The sequence below is a fragment of the Chionomys nivalis genome, chromosome 2, assembly GCF_950005125.1.
Source record: "Chionomys nivalis chromosome 2, mChiNiv1.1, whole genome shotgun sequence".
NCBI classification, from domain to species: Eukaryota; Metazoa; Chordata; class Mammalia; order Rodentia; family Cricetidae; genus Chionomys; species Chionomys nivalis.
This window is the reverse complement of record NC_080087.1, coordinates 45,185,706-45,206,460: the sequence shown is the minus strand read 5'-3', so window position 1 is coordinate 45,206,460 and position 20,755 is coordinate 45,185,706. Positions and strand designations below refer to the sequence as shown.

The 20,755-nt window shown below is 43.9% G+C and overlaps 1 protein-coding gene across 1 annotated transcript; it reads left to right on the top strand.

Annotated features, from left to right (window-relative positions):
• Positions 1-7,376: 7,376 nt before the first annotated feature.
• Gja1 (gap junction protein alpha 1) lies at positions 7,377-19,637 on the top strand. The gene is given in 4 exon segments (XM_057762844.1): positions 7,377-7,584; positions 16,757-17,915; positions 17,918-17,966; positions 17,969-19,637. Coding segments are annotated over 3 exon segments (1,287 nt in total). The 5' UTR covers positions 7,377-7,584; positions 16,757-16,769; the 3' UTR covers positions 18,061-19,637.
• The last annotated feature ends 1,118 nt before the right edge of the window (positions 19,638-20,755 follow it).

Here is a 20,755-nt window from a genome sequence, read left to right as displayed (position 1 = left end):
GTTTTGTTTGCTGTTGTTGAGATCTCACGCAGAAGTCTAGGTTTTCTGCATCTTTACCCAAACATGGAACTCCAAGCAACACATGGCACTGCAGATCTATAATCTCAGCATTTGGGAGTTTGAAGCAGGAGGATTGCTTCTAGAGTTCAAGGCCAACCTTGGCTGTGTGAGACCCTGCCTCAAAATAAAACAAAAGCATAAACAAACATCAACTTGGAAGGCTAACTGCAGAAAATCTACCTTCTATGGGTGACCATTGGGGAAGATAATTTGAGTCTGAAAAAGTCTGGGAAGATTTTAAATAAAACTCATACTTTAAGGTGGGACTTATTACAAGCTCAGGTACTGTGTCATAATGGATGGTAGGAACCTCCAAGAGACTAAAGAGTAGTCACTGAAGGCTAGAGAGATAGCTCAGTAGTTAAGAACTGAATTTGGTTTCCAGCACCCATATGATGGCGCACAACTGCCTATAACTCCAGCTCCAAGGGATCCGATGCCTTTTCCTGGCCTCCAAGGGCACCTGCACACACATGGCACACACACATACACACACAAACAATAAAGATAAACCAACTTTAAAAGTCACAAGAGCCTTAAGGCCGTACGAATTCTGCTACAGTAATTTTGGACTTCATTTTATGCCAATAACAAATAGTAACTAATTTATTACCCATTATCAGTTGTTTTCAGTAAGTAAGCTGAAGCTTTTCCTGAGGGCCCAGTAGGGTGGGTTTTCAGCTTCAGTCATCATACCCTTTCTGGCTGAAATATTATTAATGCATTTATAATTACTATGATACAGGATTTTTTAAAGGAATAATTGTGTAGTTTTACGTTTATAATAAAGGAAAACTCTGTAAAACTGGGTGCTACCTATCAAGGCCACACATGGTATAAAGCCGTGACAGGTCCTTCTTCATGTGTACCAAAGCCAACTCAGACATACAACAGAAAGGCACTTTAACGACCTCAGTAAGTGGAACTATAACCAAGCATTGTAAATATTTCATTTGGGAATTTTTATCTCAGCTGACTCTTAAAGCAATGTTAAGTCAGTCTGTCTTCTCTTCTTCTCTCTTTTTTGATTCAATTAAATAGTGGTATGAATGATTTTGTTCTTGATTTTGTTACATTAACTATACACTTGTTCTCATCCTTAAATTTCTAAAAAATTGCCCTCACAAAGATGCTTCCAACACATAGAATGTTCCCTATGCTGTCTACGTCTCCAGAGCACACAGCACAAGGCTGACTATAAAGTGACAGCAAGTGTCACACAGAAGAGAGAGCTGTCTTGATGAATGATTTTTTTTTTCCTCAGACAGGGCTCCACTATGTGTCTCTGGTTGGTCTGGACCATGATGTGTAGACCAGGCTGGACCAGAACTAATGGAGATCTGGCTGCTTCTGCATCTTGAGCAGTAGAATCAAAGATGACACGTTCAAGGTCACATACAAAGATGATTTCAGATGATTGAGTAATGTTCATGTTGTTTAAGCAAAAATGAAGTCTTAAGCTATTTTCTCTTTTGTTGGATAATCAATCAGACAATAGTTTCAGGTAAAGTCAAATTTAGATGCTCTTCCTCCTCCTCCTCCTCCTCCTCCTCCTCCTCCTCCTCCTCCTTCTTTTTTCTAGACAGGGTTTCTCTGTAGCTTTGAATCCTGTCCTGGAACTAGCTCTTGTAGACCAGGCTGGCCTCGAACTCACAGAGATCCACCTGCCTCTGCCTCCCAAGTGCTGAGAGTAAAGGTATGCACCACCACCACCTGGCTTTCTTCCTTCTTTTCTAAGCAGAAAAAAAATAGACTTAGTGAGGGAAAGTCAGGAAAACTCCCAAGAGTGGGAGGGGTTCTTCTCTTCCTTTATAAGCTACTTTTATTTTTAATTTACACATGATAGTTACACAAATGTGTGATACATAAATACAATGTCTGGTGGTCAGAAAAATCCGGATAATTGGATGTTGTTCCTCTTTTTTTTTTCCTTGCTTTTTTTTGAGACAGGGTTTCTCTGTGGTTTTGGAGCCTGTCCTGGAACTAGCTCTTGTAGACCAGGCTGGTCTCGAACTCACAGAGATCCGCCTGCCTCTGCCTCCCAAGTGCTGGGATTAAAGGCATGCGCCACCACCGCCCGGCTTGTTGTTCCTCTTTATATAATGAAAATTCAGCGATATGCAACATCATCTTAGCTTTGAGTCAGGCATGACAATGTATGCCTGTAATCCCAGCACGTGGAATATCAGAAACTCAAGGTTGTCTTACCTACATAGCTAGTTCAGGGTTAGCCTGGGCTACAGGAGATCTTGTCACTAAGCAAAACTGAAAATTTTCCTAGTTTTTGTTCCAGAACAATTTATTTTTTCCAGCTTAAGGAGTTCACCCTGGCACATTTGTCTTCAGGTCATAATTAAAAATCCTTTCACTGGCATCTAGAATAATTCCTAAAACATAGTAAATATTTACTGCATTGCTAAATGTAAACATCCTAAAAGGTTAACTGAGCTTCATTAAAAAAATGATATCAAGCCAGGGGGTGGTGGTGCACTCTGTTAATTCCAGCACTCAGAGGCAGAAGCAAGTAGATCTCTATGAATCTGAGGGCAGCCTGGTCTACAGAGCAAGTTCCAGGACAGGCTCCAAAACTAAGAGAAACCTTGTCTCCAAAAACCAGCAAACAATAAATAGATAGCAAGTGGTTTGGCAGCTACATTTTTTTAAGCAGAGTTGCAGTTTGTTAAAAGACCTCTGTATGGATTAAGCAAGAGGACAGAGAGAAAGAGAAGGGCTGGGAAGAAGGAGAGTGGATGTGAGCTTCTCTGAGAGAGCCGCCACAGTCCCTTCTTTTGATGTTCATTTCCACTCCGTACAGAAGATGGAGCCAGAGACATATTTATCCGCAGCTAAGCATCTTTCCCTTTCAACACAACAAAGCAAAACAAAACTAATTCTTCCTTCCCTTTATAAATCCTTTTTTTGTTTGGTTTCACAGTCACGTTCACTAAGCGATAAATGGGGGCAGCTGAAATTTTACCCAGACAGAGTCAAACGTTGATCTTTACAATGTTTCCAAGGATGACAGGTTGCTAAATAAACGGGCAACAAGGCTTCAGTTACACGAACCCTCTGGAATTAAGAGGTGAGTTGTCGGTTTCAGAAACGTGCAAAAGGATTCTAGTGTAATTTGACTGCGAAGCTGCTACTCAAGGAAATGTGGTTCCCTTATCGTCACAGTAAGATGCACACACAGTAAGATACACATTTACGCATCAGATACACACAGTAAGATACACACAGTAAGATACACAATTACACATCAGATACACACACAGTAAGATGCACACAGTAAGATACGCACACAGTAAGATACACGGTCTGACTGGTTGACCAGTTTAGTTAAAGCATTTATTTATTGCATGCTTTGAGCTCCAAGTTCATGTTCACTCTTTCCTTGAAGACTAAAAAACATTAGCTTAAATTGAAATTTGATGCATGCAGGAAAAAAAAGTATTATTGTGATACAGATGTAAGGAAATCTAAACCAGGCTGAACACTCACCAGCATCCCAACACAGGAAGTGAGGGAGGAGGGTCAGGATCTGTTCAGAGAGACTTTAATCCCAAAATTTAAAACAACTACAAAAAATTCCGCATCAGATGAAGCTGGGCCCAGAGTGGTGGTGCACATCTTTAAACCAGAATTGAGGCAGTGGACCAGCTAGGAGATAGAGAGAAAGAGGGGGAGGAAAGGGAGGGAGAGAAGAGTGGAAAAAGATAATGGTATCTGAGAGCCCTAGCAAAGTGATCTTCCCAATCTTAGATAGCTTGGTCTCAAGCTCACTCACTGGGAGAGAAACTACTTTCACTCTCCTACTTCCCCAAGCTCTCTCTACTCCAGCACTTCATTTCCTGTAAGGTCTGCATTCACTCTTTTGTTTTCGGTGAATAATTCCCCTTTCAAAGTTAAAGACCTAGAAGGCCTCTGGCTCGAGGTATTCTACTTACAAGCATGCGCCCCCTCCCGCGCCCGGGGCATTCTGAATGCTCTTCTCTTTCTCGCCCTGACTTGCTTTTGTCATTCTTTTTCTTTGTGGGCCTTAGAGGAAATCCACTCGAGCTGTGTGCTTTGTCTTGGAGATTCACTGCCTACATTGCCTCTCAGAACAAACACTTCAGAACCTGTAGCTTGAAACTATCAATTCTTTTCACTTAATCTAAAATCCTTCAACAATTTTAACCTGAACACCTTAACCCACAGTTGCAATGTCACTAAAGTACCTTTGCCTAGGTATCTCTGCTCTTCATCACAGGATATTCCAAAGTAAAATTATTGTGTCTTCCAACTGGTGGATCACTCCCAAACTTCCTTTTTTGGTGTTAGTAATATTTTCCCAGTTAAATTTCCAAGCTCGGTCCCCACCTACTCCAGCCTCTTGTTTTCCCACTGGAGTCTGCCGTCAGGTTCGAACATTTCCACTTCCCTTCTCTTCCGGTTGTCACTACCGGACAGAGCTCACCTCTCTTCCATTTCCGCACCCACTGCAATACCCTCCGTAGCAATCTCTGCACCCGGTTTTTGACGTGAGACAGGCTTCCGCCATTGTTCCTGAGGCTTGCTCGAAACTCTCAGTTGACTGTCCTGCTTCACACTCCCACGTGACGGCGGCTCTAGGCAGTGACCGTTGTGTCTGTCCCTCTCACCGCCAGTAGACTTTTAATGCTCCAGCTATTCAAGGACTGCCTGGTCTACAGGGTGAGTTCGAAGCCAGTGAGTGCTACAGTGAAGGGTACCATGAATAGAAGACAGACATTTCACAGCCTTAAACTCGGTTCTGAGCATCTCAGAATCCCATAAGTGTGTGTTTCCAAACAAAAGTAAAAATTAAAGAATGAACTCAGCTCTCCTATTAAGAAGCACCATTTTTTTGGGGGGGGGGGAGTTCTGGAGACATGGCTCAGTAGCTAAGAACACTGACTGCTCTTCCAGAGGACCCCGGTTCAATTCCCAGCACCCACAGGGCAGCTCACAACTGTCTGCAACTACCCTATTAGTTGTAGGGGACCTGACACCCTTACACAGATAAAACACCAATGCACATAAAAGTCAATAAATATTAAGAAAAGAAGCACCGTTTTGAAAAGCAGTCTTCTGTCCAGTGCTACAATAATGTGTATTTCTCAGAACATCACTAGAAGCACGGTTATTGTGCAGCATATCGCACACCTACAAGGCCCATGCTTGCACAGACAAGCAGGAGGGAGCTCAGAGGGTAAAGGCCAGATTGGGCCACGGAGACACTGCCTCAAAAAATGAAAAATAAAAACAAAAAAACCCAAATAAGCATAATTATGCTTTAAAAAAATCTATTATAAGGTTGTCAATCACAACTTGTTTTTTTCTTCCTGCAACTAATTCTGAATTTATATTACAGGAATGTTATTAATAAAATCAGCATTGGTAATAATTGCACTTTGCAAATAATTTTATAAAAATAAAGCAAAAAAAATTTTTTGAGACAGGGTTTCTCTGCGTAGCCCTTGCTGTTCAGGAACTTGCTTTGTAAACCAGGCTGGCCTTGAACTCACAAAACTCCACCTGCCTCTGCCTCCAGAGGGAGGGATTAAAGGTGTGCACCACCACACCCGGCAAACTAATCTTTCTGTAAATTAAACAAAATTTGTTTTTGTAAAGAGGGAAAGAGGAACAGGGAGAGGCTGATTCAAAGACACTAATCTTTACAAGGGTTGTTCTATAAGTGTGGTGTGGTAAACATGGGTAAACTGTCTACAGATGATGATGATATCTTAGAATCGGGATATTTTACCATAGGAAATGATGGAGGTTTCAACAGACAAACGTGCTTATACCAAGTTCAACACCACAAACTTTACACATGCATCAAAATATCACATTGCTCCAACATTACGTACACTTCTTATAGTTCATTAGTTAAAGATAAATTTAATAAGCTAGGCATAGTGGTGCACATCTTTAATCCCAGTGCTGGGAAGCCAGAGGAAGGCAGACATCTGTGAGTTAGAGGCCATCCTGGTTTATGTAGGTTGTGAGTTCCAGGACAGCCAGAGCTATGCAGAGAGACGTTTGCAAACCTTAATGAGAATGGGATAATCAAAAGAAAGAGAGCTTGTTGGTGTCTTAAATGGTGAGATTGCAAATGGTCCTTAGTCACCCCAGTGAGAGGATATTTGGGGAAAACATTTCCCAGGAAATCTTTGCCATCCTTCTGTGGTCTGCTATCTGGATTAGCGTGAAAAGTTAAGATGGTCTTAAGGTAGATGTCTGTAGAAAGGCCAAGAGGTTTCCCAACCTGTCTAATACCAATGAAGTCTGTTTATGACGATCACCCTACCACAAGCCTTCTTGGAGTACATCTGGGAGTCCTCAAAGAAACTACCCACCCTAGGAATGAGGCCACATGACTCAGGCCTTCAGAAACCCCATCAGGGCTGCCATGAAGCTGGCTGGGCTTCTTCGCAGCGACATGATTGAAAGAGGGGATGAAGTTTTCTGAGCCATTTTATGCCAACATATTGTATTGGGCAAGTCTAGTCTACAGCTGTTAAAGAAAAAAGGAATCCAGACATCTCACTGCAGATTTAAACATTAAATTGTTGCCACAAATAGGCCCAAGACGTAAATGTTCACTTCCTTGGAGATCTGGTAGAGGTCAGTATCAACATTTCAGTCAAAAAATTATATACATGATACATTATAACACTTATCTTCTTGTGCTTAATTGAAAGAATACATAAAAATTCCTAACCTGGTCCAGGAGCTGAAGGGGCAGACACACCACCGCACACATCTGGTTGTGCAATGCCTTTCCCATGCCCGCCAGTTCTTCTCTTTGTTAATTGCCCGTGTTTAAGAGGAAGAGAATTAGATCATAAGAAAGATCACTCGCACCCACCTCCAGCTTCACACGGCTTGGGCAACACAGAACAAGTCTGCACTGGTTAGCCTTGTCTCCCCCATTTTTACTTGCTGTGTTTTTTTTTTGTTTGTTTGTTTGGTTTTTTTTTTTTTGTTTAGAAAATGTAATATAAAAAGTACGCGTTCTCACTTTCCCTGGTGATCGGAAGCACTAGACTCAACAGTTTTTAATCTTTGAGGGGTTACAGCCAAGTAGTGACAGACGTATATCTGTTTTCTTTTTCTTTTCTTTTCTTTTTTTTTTTCTCTTTCTCTTCAGCACGTTCAAACTACAGCTCTATCTTGACCCGGCTGCGTCTTCTGCCTGCTCAGCCCCACGCTCACCAGCCTTCTCCCCACCTCCTCCCCGCCTTTTCTTCCTCCCTCCCCTTTCCCCTAGCCCCTCCTTCCAGTTGAGTCAGTGGCTTGAAACTTTTAAAAGCTCGGTGCTCCAAGTTAGAAAAAGGCTTTTACGAGGTATCAGCACTTTTCTTTCATTGGGGGAAGGCGTGAGGAAAGTACCAAACAGCAGCAGACTTTTAAACTTTAAATAGACAGGTCGGAGAGCCTGAGCCCTCCTTTTCCTTGACTTCAGCCTCCTAGGAGCCTCACTTTGGCGCGCCGGCTTCGCTTTCGTTAAGCGAAAGAGTAAGTTTTGAAAAACCCACTTTACCTATTAACGTCTTTTTCTGTAAGGAAAGCTCTTCTATTGTGGTTTATAAATGCGTTGTCACTTTTGACTTCTGATACTGTGAGCAGAAGGATGGACTTCAAAGTGCCTTCCGTTTCCACGTGCTGATTTATAGTTTGGTTGTTTAAAAAGTTTTCCTAACAATGCAACAGGTAAAAGACTCAGACTTTTCCAACTAGAGTAAAGAATCAAGTTACTAAAGTTGGCTCTTTGTTGCAGAGCCTAGTTTAACTTTTTTGTAGTCACTAATAGGGGTAGGTAATTGCGCGGGGGTGGGGAGATTGGGGGGACTTGAATTGGACATTTCGGTCAAGTTTGCTTAGCGTGCTTCCTATAGTATTGTACACCGTGTGCTTTTTTTCATGTGGAAATACTGTCCGCTGTCTGTAGCCTTGAAAAAGCAGACCCCCCCCCCCCTTTGTGACAGAGTGCTTTGTTGAGAAGCTGCGGCTACTTGACTTCCACGTGGTTCCTTCTTAGACTTTTCAGGATTAAGCCAGATGTGTGCTGCTGTTAGGGCTTTTAGACCAACAGTAGTTACTTTGTGCAAGCCAGCGCGGTGCTTCGGGATGAACCCCTTAGCACGCACAGCCAACTTTTTACTCCACCACGCTGGCAACTCCCGGCAGGAGAAATCTTGAATGGATGGTGGTGGCTTACGGAGTGTTAGAGAAGAAACGGGCGTTTTAGAGTGTGTGTGTGCCAGAATCCTTCTCCAAAATCAACTGCTAAAACACGAGCTCCTAGAAGGAATAGGGAAAAGGCTTTTTTTTTGTTTTTTTGAAGTCGCGCTTTAGAAGGAGCTTACCCCCCCCCCCACCCCTGCCCATGGCCTCCGTCTGCTTGCGGAGACCTGTAGCGACTTCGGCGCTTTCGGGACTGTTTTGAGTTGACGCTACCGGGGTGCTAAACGCTAGGAAAAGATGATGTTAATCTGCAGTTTAAAGGGGGTCCGTCTTAAAGCTGTTTTTTAAATTGGTAAAGCGCTTTGCCCTGAGTTCATTCTGTCCCGCCTAAAATCCAGACCGAAATAACTCAGGGTGAGTCTGTATTGAAGTTTTTTTTTTTTTTTTTTTTTTTTTTTTTTTTTTTTTTTTTTTTTTTCTCTCTTTGTACCAGATGAATCTGAGAGTCGAATCCAAGTGAAGTCTTTGGGAAAGCGGGTAGCGCGGGGCCCCTCCTGCCATCTTAGCATCCTGAGCTCAGCTTGCGCTCCCCGCAGCCTCCGGGCTTCGCGGTCCAGACCTCTGCCCGCGAAGGGGGGGGGGGAGGGGAGACCGGGCTTGGAGCCCGTCGGTCAAAGAGCGAGTGTTCAACTTCATTAAAGTTTTCAGTCTTAACTTCTCCCCCTCGGCGCTGCCTTTTCTCACCCTTTCCTCCCTAAACTCGTCGGGTGCAGTCCCTGGAAGGGCCTCTGAACACCTAGGGAGTCTCGGTGCTGGGAAATGCACTTGTAACACTTGTGGAAACTCTTGAAATTCCCTAAGAACGAGGCGGGGCGGAAGAAGGAGGGGCAAAGAAGACCCTTCGAGAAACCGGGCTACAACTACTGACGTGTGCTGAGGCAAATCCGTTCAGGATTGGGAAATTCAAACCTTGAATTCCAGGCAGAGATCTCCGGTTCGTGCCCTCGGGTACACCTCTAACGCTTGCCCAGCACGTCTGGCAGAGCCTTGGGCAGGCGCTCCGACCCGCGCACAGAGGCGAACTTCCCTCCTCCCCTTGCTGGGTTTAGGGTGGGGAGAACAGCATCGAGATCTAAAAACCTACCGGTCAGTGTTTGGAGGTGGGTTTAAAGTAATTTTCTTTGTTCCCCCAACCAAAATAGTAGTGATTGAAAAGTGATGAATCTTACCAGTCTGAGCAACCTTGAATGAAGCCTAATGTTCATTTTTTTTTTTTTTGAGGATTGTTGGAAATAAAAGCTGAAGAATAAAATACGCTAACGAGGACCTAGACTACCTCTGTGGGCAGATTAGTTAATTCTGCTTAGTAGGCCAAGTTGATTGAAATTGAGCTCAATTACAGACTGTAGCATTCTGTCCCGTGAGATGTTTAATTTTGAATTACTGGAATGTGTCTCCCCAGTGTGTGAAGGCCACCTTCCTTTGCCAGCGTCTCCGGGTGGTAGCGCTTTGATCTGAACGTACGCCATATTTCTCTAATGCCCTCTTTGAAGCTCTTCAGCCTCACTGCTGTTCCATCGTCTCATCCTTATGCCGTTGGGATTCTTATCCTTCTCTGACCCTTGCATGGGAAGTTTGGTTCTAAAGCCAGCAGCAAGCAAAGGAAGGCTGCATTTCCTCCCGGATAGGGAGCAGCGTTTGGTCCCTTAGACGTTTCCAATTCGGAGAGAATTGCAGAGGGAGAAGGAGTAGCAGACGCTGTGCCTCGCGTTGTCACAGTATGCAGAGGCATAACTCCTGTGAACAGTAGAAACTTTATATGCCCGGAGGGAAGGGAATGATAGGAAAGTCACCCGCTGATTAATACCTGCAACTCCACCTTTCCTGTTGTTGTGGCTTCCCTTCGAGATTCTGTTTGACTCTTGATGTGTTGGGGCATATCCTGCTAAGCTTGGGGGGGCGGGGGGGGAAATGTAATCATCTTGTGTGTATCATTAACGTCCATATTCAGTGTAGATACTTCCAAGCTTAAACTTCCTAGCTACTTCTAGGTAGGAAGGTGTGAGTGTGTTCTGAATCTCTGGGGTAGATGGTTAAACTCCACTTTTCCATAACTGTGACATGAGATGTTTACAGTTCGGTGGTAACTAAAAGCGTGGGATACATGGGTTAGCTCATGGAGTGCTTATTAAGGTAAATAGACTGTTCTTAATATACTTGGGCATCCCAAACCTGTGTTTACATCGTCACAGAGTAACAACATTGTTTAGCAAGCTATCTTTGGAGGTGGATGTGAGTGGAGGCAGATGAAATGACCAATGACGGCTTTTAAAGTTACTTGGAAGGCAGTTGAATATGCCCTTTTAGTCAGCAGCTCCTAACTCCCTCCCCCCATCCCTAAAATTGACCGAGCAACCTTTGGCAGGAGATCTAGGTAGCAGATAGTGAATGCAGAAAGACATTGTCTCTTGGTTCAGCATCTTCTTTTGGGTGGGGTCCCTTACCCACAGTTTCTCATTCTGTGCAGTCCGATCTATTTTGACTGTGTCCAAATGAGTATGTGTGAACAGGACAGAAAAGCCATCTTGCATCTCACAGCAAAACCTGTGAGACTGGGAATATTAGGGAATCCCTCACAAATGGATTGAGGTCATCCGAAACCTGCACTGCACGTCAGAATTTGTGACAACGACATTTGCATAGACTAGGTTTCATCCAGGAGAGCCAAGCGTCTCAGCCCTGTATAAGGCTGCAAAGGTTGAGTTTTGCCTGGTCTGGGGATGTTTTCTGTGCTGTGCTGGATCCAGATCACCTCGTTCGTTGCCTGTGTGGACTCAGGTTGTGTAGAGGTTATTACATTAACTGGTTAGTGTCAGCTCTGCTCCCCTAGTGAACATTTATCATTCTTGAAGTAAGCATTTCAAGCAGAGGGCTGCTGTGATTTTTGTCCTTGGCTACCTTGAAATTGTGCATTCCCATCTGTTAGAACACTCAGAATTGTCTACGTAAGTAGCTCAAATGATCGAAGCATATTGTTTCAAGCAACAGCAATCCTTAAGCAAAACTGTCATTTGAAATTTTAGACACTACTTTGGGGGGGGCACACAAAGCAGTAACGTTTGCTTCAAGTGTTTGGGTGTTTGTGCCTAATGCCCACTGGTCCACAGAGGGGATTAGATACGTCCAGAACTGTGAATCATTTCTCCAGCCCCTCTGGCTTTTTGAAAGAAAATCTTTGCTTATTTTGTTGGTTGTTTTGAGGCAGCCTCATTTTCATAGGCCCGACGCTGACGTTCAGTTTTGTCGATCTATCTGTCTCAACTTCCTAAATGCTGAGATAACAGGAGTCAGCCACCACGCCAGACGAGAGTCGCCAGAGTTCCCACTCTGGAGGATCCCGACAGTGACCAAATGTGATGTTGTGTGGCATAGGGGAAAGGTGGTTTTTAAAAATAAAGATAAAAATAGGGCAGGAGAAGCAGGAAATTCTGGGACCTAGGACAGGATTCTTCAATAGTTCCTGCTAAGGATAATTCACTGAGGAGAACTGAAAAGAAGAGCGCCGGGCGGAGATGAGATTCAAATATTTTGGCAAGAGGCAGGGAAAGAGAGGTGAGTGAGTCAGGCTAAATGCTAGGATGTGAGAGGAAGCAGTCAGGTCTGATTTCATCTCAAAGATAACGTTTATCTTCGAATTAAATTCAGGTATGTTAATTATGTGTCAACTTAAAGTTGCCCAAAACAAACAACAAAAAAAAATCCATCTGACTGCTTAGAAGTGAAGAGAGAAAGTCACAGTTGAGCATCTGGTCTAGGGGCCAGGTTTCCTTAAAAGCTACAGAAAGGTGGTAGAGAGAGTTTGTACTTAAAGTTTTAGGGCCATTCAATTTGGGGGGCTTAGCATATTATATTGGACATGGTGACACACACCTTTAATTTTAGGGCTTGGGAAGCAGAGGCAGGTGGATCTCTGAGTTCAAGGACAGTCTGCCACACAAAAACCCACAACGGGAGCTGGGGTAATCTCAGGTTTAGAGAGTATCCACCCAGCCTATCTCTCCAGACACTAGTTCAAGGCTAAGGCAACGGGGGTGGGGAGTAGTGGGAGGCAAGAACAAAACACAAAGCATTAACCTTCTCCCTTAAACTGTCCGTTAAGTGACTTTAGAAAGAGCTTCTGTAGACATTACCTCCTGTGTTTTTAGATACTATAATTTTATTTAAAATGTTAAAGGGCCTTCATCTAAATTCACTTTCATTCATTCTGAGATGATTGCTAGCTAGGCGTGGTGGCCCTTGCTTTCAATACTAGCATTTCAGAGACAGAGGCAGGCAGATCTCTGACTTTGAAGTCAGCTTAGTATACATAGTAAGATCTCCCCCAAAAGAAGATTCCTCCCAGCTGGGCGTGTTGTTGGCACACACCTGAAATCTCAGCACTGGAGGTGAAGCAGAAGGACCAGGAGTTCAAGGTCATCCTCAGGTACCAAGGAAATCCAGTCCTAGGCTGAGTGGGACCCTTTCTCAATGCTCTTAAAGGTCACTATAATCAGGTTTTTTTTTTTTTTTCTTGTCATTACAGTTGTCTGTTGGGAAATCTGTGCGGTGAACAGTTAGTTATAGCAGTTATACTCCTGTGGTACTCTGTAATACTCCTGTCATCCCGATGGCATGTGATTTGACTGCAGCTTCTACAGGGCGGTTTGTTAAGATAAGGACAGTCAGCTAGTTTTATTTAAAGCGTAAACTATTTTTTTAAGACAACTCATTTAGCTTAAACAGTTCCATTCCTGTGATCTTGGGCAATAGCAGAGAGTGGGGGACAGAACCAGAGGAGCCAAGGGTAACCCCAGTTCACAGGTGGCGGAGCACTGCTGTCCTGAATGTTCTGTACCCTGGACTAAATATTTAGACACTCTGGCCTTCTCCCCTTCCCAGATGTTCTGCCATTCAGAAATATTTTTGGGCAGGAAAACACGCAAATTTCTGAGGAACCATGCTCGCCTGCTGGCCTACAAACTTTACTTTAGAACCACCTGGGATATTTAAATAGTAATTTAAAAAAAAAAAAAAACAAAAGCTGTGCTTTCCTAGGCCCTGCTTCCCAGAAGTTCAGATTCATTCCACTCTTTGATCTTTTTTTCAAGGGTTTCTCTTTAACAGTCCTAGCTGTTCTAGAGCTAGCTCTTGTAGACAAGGCTGGCCTCAAATTCACAGAGATCCACTTGCCTCTGCTTCCCAAGTGCTAGACTTAAAGGTGTGCGCCACCACCGCCTGGCTCACTCTTGACTGCCCTGCCTGTACGTTGACAAATGTTTTGTGTGACTGAAGTTTTGTGTGACTGAAGTTCTGGGGCAGCTGTAAAGAAACAACGTGGGTCACTAGGCAGGAAGGTCACACTGCACAGTCGGGGCTTTGTTTGAGTATCCGGCCTAGGTGATTATGACCAGGAAAGGAAAGTGATCTAGCATGGGATACAGAAAGGATTAGAAGAGTGGCTGACCTGGTCTCTGTCAAGAGTCTACTATTAAGAACTGGAGGTTGAGTTAAATTGAGTTCTCATTCATTCTCATTCTGAGTTCTAACCACAGCAGAGCTGTAGGCAGGAAGACCAAGGCCATCTTTTTGGTTTTCCTGTATCTTTGGAGCCTGTCCTAGAACTAGCTTTTGTAGACCGGTTGGCCTCAGACTCAGAGATCCACCTGCCTCTGCCTCCCGAGTGCTGGGATTAAAGGCATGAGCCAACACCGCCTGGCTGGCTACATAAGACCCTGACTCAAAGGGGGAAAGAAGAAAAGATCCTATATCTGAGACTGGATAGAATTGGATTCTAGGAGGCTAAGCTGGGCAGCATGCTACAAGTTCAAAGCTAGCTTGGGCTACAGAGAAAGTAACCTAGAGGCTAGTCAAGAGGACATAACAAGACCCTATCCTGAAAAACCTATATGTGTGTGTGTGTGTGTGTGTGTGTGTGTGTGTGTGTGTGTGTATTTAAATCTGGAAGATCTTTAAGATCTGGACAAGTGAAAATATTAAGCATGGGTGAGAAAAAAGAACACAACAGCCAGTGGATAGGACAGTTGGTTGGTAGCAGTGGGCAACTAAAAGCAAAGCGGTAACTAAGTCTGGAGTCACAGGGTGAGCCATCACATTAAGCGTTATTTGATGGTGTCTGTGATAGGGGTAATAACAGGTGTCTACACGCTACAGGAGCTGGAGTGCCCAAATTGGATAATTCATATCTTATTCAGATGAAAGACTGTAACTCATTAATGCAAATGACTACTCTGTGGGTGCTCAAAGAAAAGACAGCTTTGCAATTAAATTGCTGGTGCAATAAAAAAACAAGTACATACCCCGAGAACTGACTGGTGGCCTAGTTCACATGCCCTGGCACTGGGAACACTTTTGAGGAATCTCAGAATCTTACAGAAGTTGAGTTTCTTCCTCCAGAACATAACAAAGACTTTAATAATGAACTTCCACCAGCATCCCTCAGTTGCATTTCACTTGGAAGAACAAGGAAGTCCTGACTAAATAAAAAGCCCAGTCTGCCTCTGACCATGCTGCTTGCCTTGACCTCTTGCTGCGTGATCCTGATGAGACGCGTGCAACCATCTGATGTCTTCGTTTTTGCCACCCCACCCCCGACAACTGAGATCTGAGCAAAAGCAGATGACCCTGGCAGAATATTATAATTCTTTACAAACAGAAGTGGGGCCAATTTACACATCATCGCATAGAACTGTCTGGATATGGCTCCAAAACTTCGGTTGTTTGTTTGACCCTTGTGGACTACCCTTCAGTTCTAGTCTAGTATCTTCTGCTAAATTAGAGGCTTTTTATGTGCTCAAGCCATTATACTGTCCATCACAATTAAATTATTCCCTTCACTTCAAGCCTTTCCATGGCTTAAAAAAAAAGTCTCAGCCCTGCCAGCCCTTGGTCCTCTTTGATTACACTGCGTACACTGACTTCCCTTTCTGAATTGTCATTTTACAGTCTGAAATGACCTTCCAAAAAGTGGAAGGAAAGATCCTTTTGTTTATGGCTGTTTAGAAAATATTATTTGCTTGGACCTGCCCGCCCACGTCTTACTCTTCTAGTTCTGGCAGGAATCTGGTCATCATCAAAGGTGCCCAGGGAGCTGGCGAAGGTTCACAACCCCACCCCTCCCTCAGGAGTTTTCAGCAGTTCATCACTGAATCTTGGACTGCCTCTGTACCTGCTGCTTGTTGCTTTGTCCCTGGTTTCCTCCTTGTTAAACCGTGTGCCTTCCGAGCCTGTGTGTGATCATTGTGTCTTGGTCTAAGGACCATGAGTCTTCTGAGTAGGCAGGAAGCTGTCTCTTTTTTCCCAACATTTGAAGGGTTTTTGTTGTTGTTGTTTTTGTTTTGTTTTTTCTTGAGAAAATACTCTTTTCTTTGTGTTTGTTTGCTTTTGAATCTTGAGACAAACTTTTATGTAGACCAGGCTGACTTTGAACTCAGATCTGTCTGACTGAGTGCCGGCGTGGAAGGCTGCTGGGCTGAAAAAAATTCTCATGATGTGGTCCTTTTCGTTTATCCAGCTAACTGGCATTGAGAGTGAACTCAATGGAAATGTGAACATTCATCTGGAAACTCTTACTTAGGCTAAGTGTCGATAGCCTCAAACTCAGAGCAGTTCTCCTGCCTCGTGCTAGAAAACAGACCAAGTATGGGGGCACATGACTAGAATCCCAGGAGGAAGAGGGGCAGAAAGAGCACAACATCAGAAACAACTTGGGTTAACACAGGAGGCCCTTAAAAGAAAGGAAGACAAAAGAGAGATGTACAGTGTCCTTCATACAGAATGCACACAAATTACATGCTTGATACTTCGTAGAGGAACATCTCAGCGTAATATTAGGACGTAGATAATATCCTAGCATCTTGGGAACCAGGCTTGGTTGTACCACGCTGGAGATCCTCTCCTAAGTTCTTGCTTAGACCCTTATACTTTAATGATACACATCAGCGTTTTGCTTAGGCATGCATTCAGACCCTGACCTCCCAGTCAAGCACTGTCTTTGTTTATCAGACAAATAAAATAAGCAGAGGCAGCCAGGCTGTGGTGACTCATGCCTTTATTCCAGCACTTGGGAAGCAGAGAGAGGCGGGTGGATCTCTGAGTTCGAGGCCAGCCTGGTCTACCGAGCTATTTTCAGGACAGGCAGGGCTGTTTACACAGAGAGGCCCTGTCTTGGAAGAAGAAAAAAAAAAAGGCAGTTAGCAGAGAGAGCCTCTCAGGTCACAGGGCGGTGACATGCTAGGAATACATACATCATGGTCCTATGGGTTGGGGTGTTCTTCCTGCACTAGGTAGGTGCCGTTACTTCTCACTTAATTTCATCTTTGGAAAATGAAGCCAGGTTTGCACTTGAATTTTGGTTTGGTTTGTATTGAATTTGCCTTATTTTGATAGCCACACACCTACTTGCGGTTTATGATCACTGAGTTGCTTTCTTTCTCCTTTTTCCTAGGAGTTGCCCAGCCATGGGTGACTGGAGTGCCTTGGGGAAGCTTCTGGACAAGGTCCAAGCCTACTCCACAGCTGGAGGGAAGGTGTGGCTGTCGGTGCTCTTCATTTTCAGAATCCTGCTGCTGGGGACAGCGGTTGAATCAGCGTGGGGTGACGAGCAATCAGCCTTTCGCTGTAACACCCAACAACCTGGTTGTGAGAATGTCTGCTACGACAAGTCCTTCCCCATCTCACACGTGCGCTTCTGGGTCCTTCAGATCATATTCGTCTCGGTGCCCACGCTCCTGTATTTGGCTCATGTGTTCTACGTGATGAGAAAGGAAGAGAAACTGAACAAGAGAGAGGAGGAGCTCAAAGTGGCCCAGACAGATGGTGCCAACGTGGACATGCACCTGAAGCAGATTGAAATCAAGAAGTTCAAGTACGGGATCGAAGAGCACGGCAAGGTGAAGATGAGGGGCGGCCTGCTGAGAACCTACATCATCAGCATCCTCTTCAAGTCTGTCTTCGAGGTGGCCTTCCTGCTGATCCAGTGGTACATCTATGGGTTCAGCTTGAGTGCCGTCTACACCTGCAAGAGGGATCCCTGCCCCCATCAGGTGGACTGCTTCCTCTCCCGTCCCACCGAGAAAACCATCTTCATCATCTTCATGCTGGTGGTGTCCTTGGTGTCTCTCGCTTTGAATATCATCGAACTCTTCTATGTCTTCTTCAAGGGTGTTAAGGATCGCGTGAAGGGGAGGAGCGATCCTTACCATGCCACCACTGGCCCACTGAGCCCCACAAAAGACTGTGGCTCTCCAAAATACGCTTACTTCAATGGCTGCTCCTCACCCACCGCTCCGCTCTCGCCTATGTCTCCTCCTGGGTACAAGCTGGTTACCGGTGACAGAAACAATTCCTCGTGCCGCAATTACAACAAGCAAGCGAGTGAGCAAAACTGGGCTAATTTCAGTGCCGAGCAAAACCGAATGGGGCAGGCCGGAAGCACCATCTCCAACTCCCACGCCCAGCCTTTTGATTTCCCCGATGACAACCAGAATGCCAAAAAGATTGCAGCTGGACATGAACTCCAGCCCTTAGCCATTGTGGACCAGCGACCTTCCAGCAGAGCCAGCAGCCGCGCCAGCAGCAGACCTCGGCCTGACGACCTGGAGATCTAGACAAGAGGCTTGTGCATCAAGATGACACTCGATCGTGGAAGAGAAAAAAGGGGTGCTTACAGAAAGTATACCTGGGGTGTTCATTTTGTTCCCTTGGAGGTGGTACTCAACAACCTCAGTGATGAGGTGTAAGACATTATAATACCTAGGTTCCTTGGGGGTGTTTGGGATAGCTAGGTGGAGCAGGTGGGGATATGGGAGGTACATATTGGTAATTTAAATGTAGTTGATTCAAAGAACTTAAATTCTAGTAAGAATTGCATTGGGTGAACATAGATAGGTAAGGGCTTTCTCTCTCTTCCCCCCAACCGAACCTTAAGAATGGTTCTGTATATGTGAGTGAGTGGGTGATTTTTTTTTTTTTTAATTTTTATTTTTGTTTTTATCAAGAAACAGCAATAGCTTTGGCCAGGAACCCATGCTTCCTCAGCATTACGTTTTCCTTATGAAGTGATAGGTTGTCCTATGTCCCTGTTAAAACATTCCAGTGTCAAAGCCTTGCGGTTTGCAGATGAGCATTCTAGGCCTGACTCTCCGGGTGTGGAAAGACCTTGCGCTGCTCTACACAATCCTCATTCTTAGTATCAACTCAAAAGTTCAGACAAGGCTCAAAGAGAAACATGACCCACGTAGTTACATCCCAATGGGTTCTTTTCACATCTGTCCCACCTTTGTGTCACCATCGCCCATACGTCATCCTCAACAGTCCCTTACATTCACCAAATGGTTTCTGTCGACATTTCTACAAGGGTCGTATAATGTCATTTAGTGGTTTCCTTTGGAGTTAGCATCAGGGAAGCAAGCCCTGCTCGATATTTAACAATCACTTCTACGTGTGTGTATGCATGTGTGTAAGCGTGTGTTTTATTCATCATTATTGGTACAAGCAGACTCACAAATGCAGATTTGAATCAAATGCACACCGTGTTCAAATTTGAACCTTCCTCATGGATTTTTGTGGTGTGGGCCGATATGGTGTTTACATTATAGAATCCCTGCTGTGCCAGCAAAGCACACTTTTTCCCTAAATTTTTTTTTCCATGTATCCTATTATGGATACTGGTTTTGTTACTTACGTTTTTTCCCCCCTCTTTTTTAGAATGTAGCAGTAATGCCGTTACTGAAATGAATGATTTCCTTTCTCTGAAATATAATCATTGATGCTTGAATGATAGAATTTTAGTACTGTAAACAGGCTTTAGTCATTAATGTGAGAGACGTAGAAAGAGAAATGCCTAGAGTGGACTATTAAGTGTGCCTAAAGGAATTTTGTAGTAACTGGTAATTTGATTTTTCTCCTACATAACTACACATTAATTCAGAACTTGTATTCTGAGTTTAACAGTCTTTTTAGAGTGACGAGCAACTTTAATGTTTGCACTAAGATTTTATTTGAAACACAAGAGGGGTTGAAGGTTTCAGTAGTACATGTGTAACTAATTTATTTGAACTATATGCTAAAGACATCTACCAGTTTCTTCAAATGCCTTTTTATAAAACTCATTACCTATGATTGGGCAATGTTGACTATCCTATTTTTCTTACTGCACGTCAGCTACATAAATGGTTTTGTACAATGAAAAACTAATTTGTTTGACATTCCATGTTAAACTACTGTCATGTTCAGCTTCATTGCATGTAATGTAGACCTAGTCCATCCAATCATGTGCTCGGAAGAGTGTTCTTTATTCAATAAAGTTTTAATTTAGTATAAAGATAGCCTGGATGTCTTGTTTTTTTTTTTTTTTTAAAAAAAAAACCTACGGCATTAATTCACAGTTACCAAAAATAGATCTGATAATATTAATGTCTTGGACTAGTATTCATGATTTTTTTTTTTTTTAAGAAATGGGTTTTGATATTTTGCCTGCCTCTATGTCTATGTTCCGTATGTGTGCCTGCAGCAGCCAGAAGAGGGTTTCAAAAAGCCCCTGGAGCTGGGCGGTGGTGGCGCACGCCTTTAATCCCAGCACTTGGGAGGCAGAGGCAGGCGGATCTCTGAATTTGAGACCAGCCTGGTCTGCAAGAGCTAGTTCCAGGACAGGCTCCAAAACCACAGAGAAACCCTGTCTCGAAAAACCAAAGGAAAAAAAAAAAGCCCCTGGAACTAGAGTGCAGGCAGTTGTGAGTTGACATGTGGGTGCTGAGAATCGAACCTGACACGGTGAAGAACAACCAGTGCTCTTAACCACTGAGCCATCTCTCTAGCCTTAAAGTCTTAAAATATCTTAAGGATATTTTAGAACAACATTCAGAACTGGAGAGGTGACTTTTAGAAAATAGATAAGACAGTCACCATAAACTATGTTCTTGTGCATCATTGATTTTGGAACATTGGAGTGATATTTTAACTGAGAAGATCAAGTATATAAATGTTCAGTTTGGAATACAGTTCCAGTCCCTGACTAGGCCCCATACACTGTACAAGCTGCTGCATTCTCTCCCCACAGCTTCCTAGACACATAGGACTACAGGACTGACTTAGTGGTTACAGCTTTTCGGAGGGCTACCAAGACCAAAACCCAAACAAACCTAAAATCCCTCATGTTTCAGCTATAAAATGCAATGTAAAGATTAGTAGCTGAAGCCAATGATCTCAGCACAGGGGATTCTGAGACAGAAGTATTGTCCCAAGGCCAAGCCTCATTTGGGCTTCAAAGTCTGAGTTGATGTGTTAAGTACTTAACCACACTTTTGTAATCTCAAGGCTGATGCAGGGCTGGCAAGATGGCTCATCGAGGTCAAGGTGCTTGCTGGGCAAGCCTGACAGCTTCAGTTTGACCCCTAGAGTCTGCAGTAAGCATAGGACTGATCTCTGAGATAGTCATGCAAGGGTG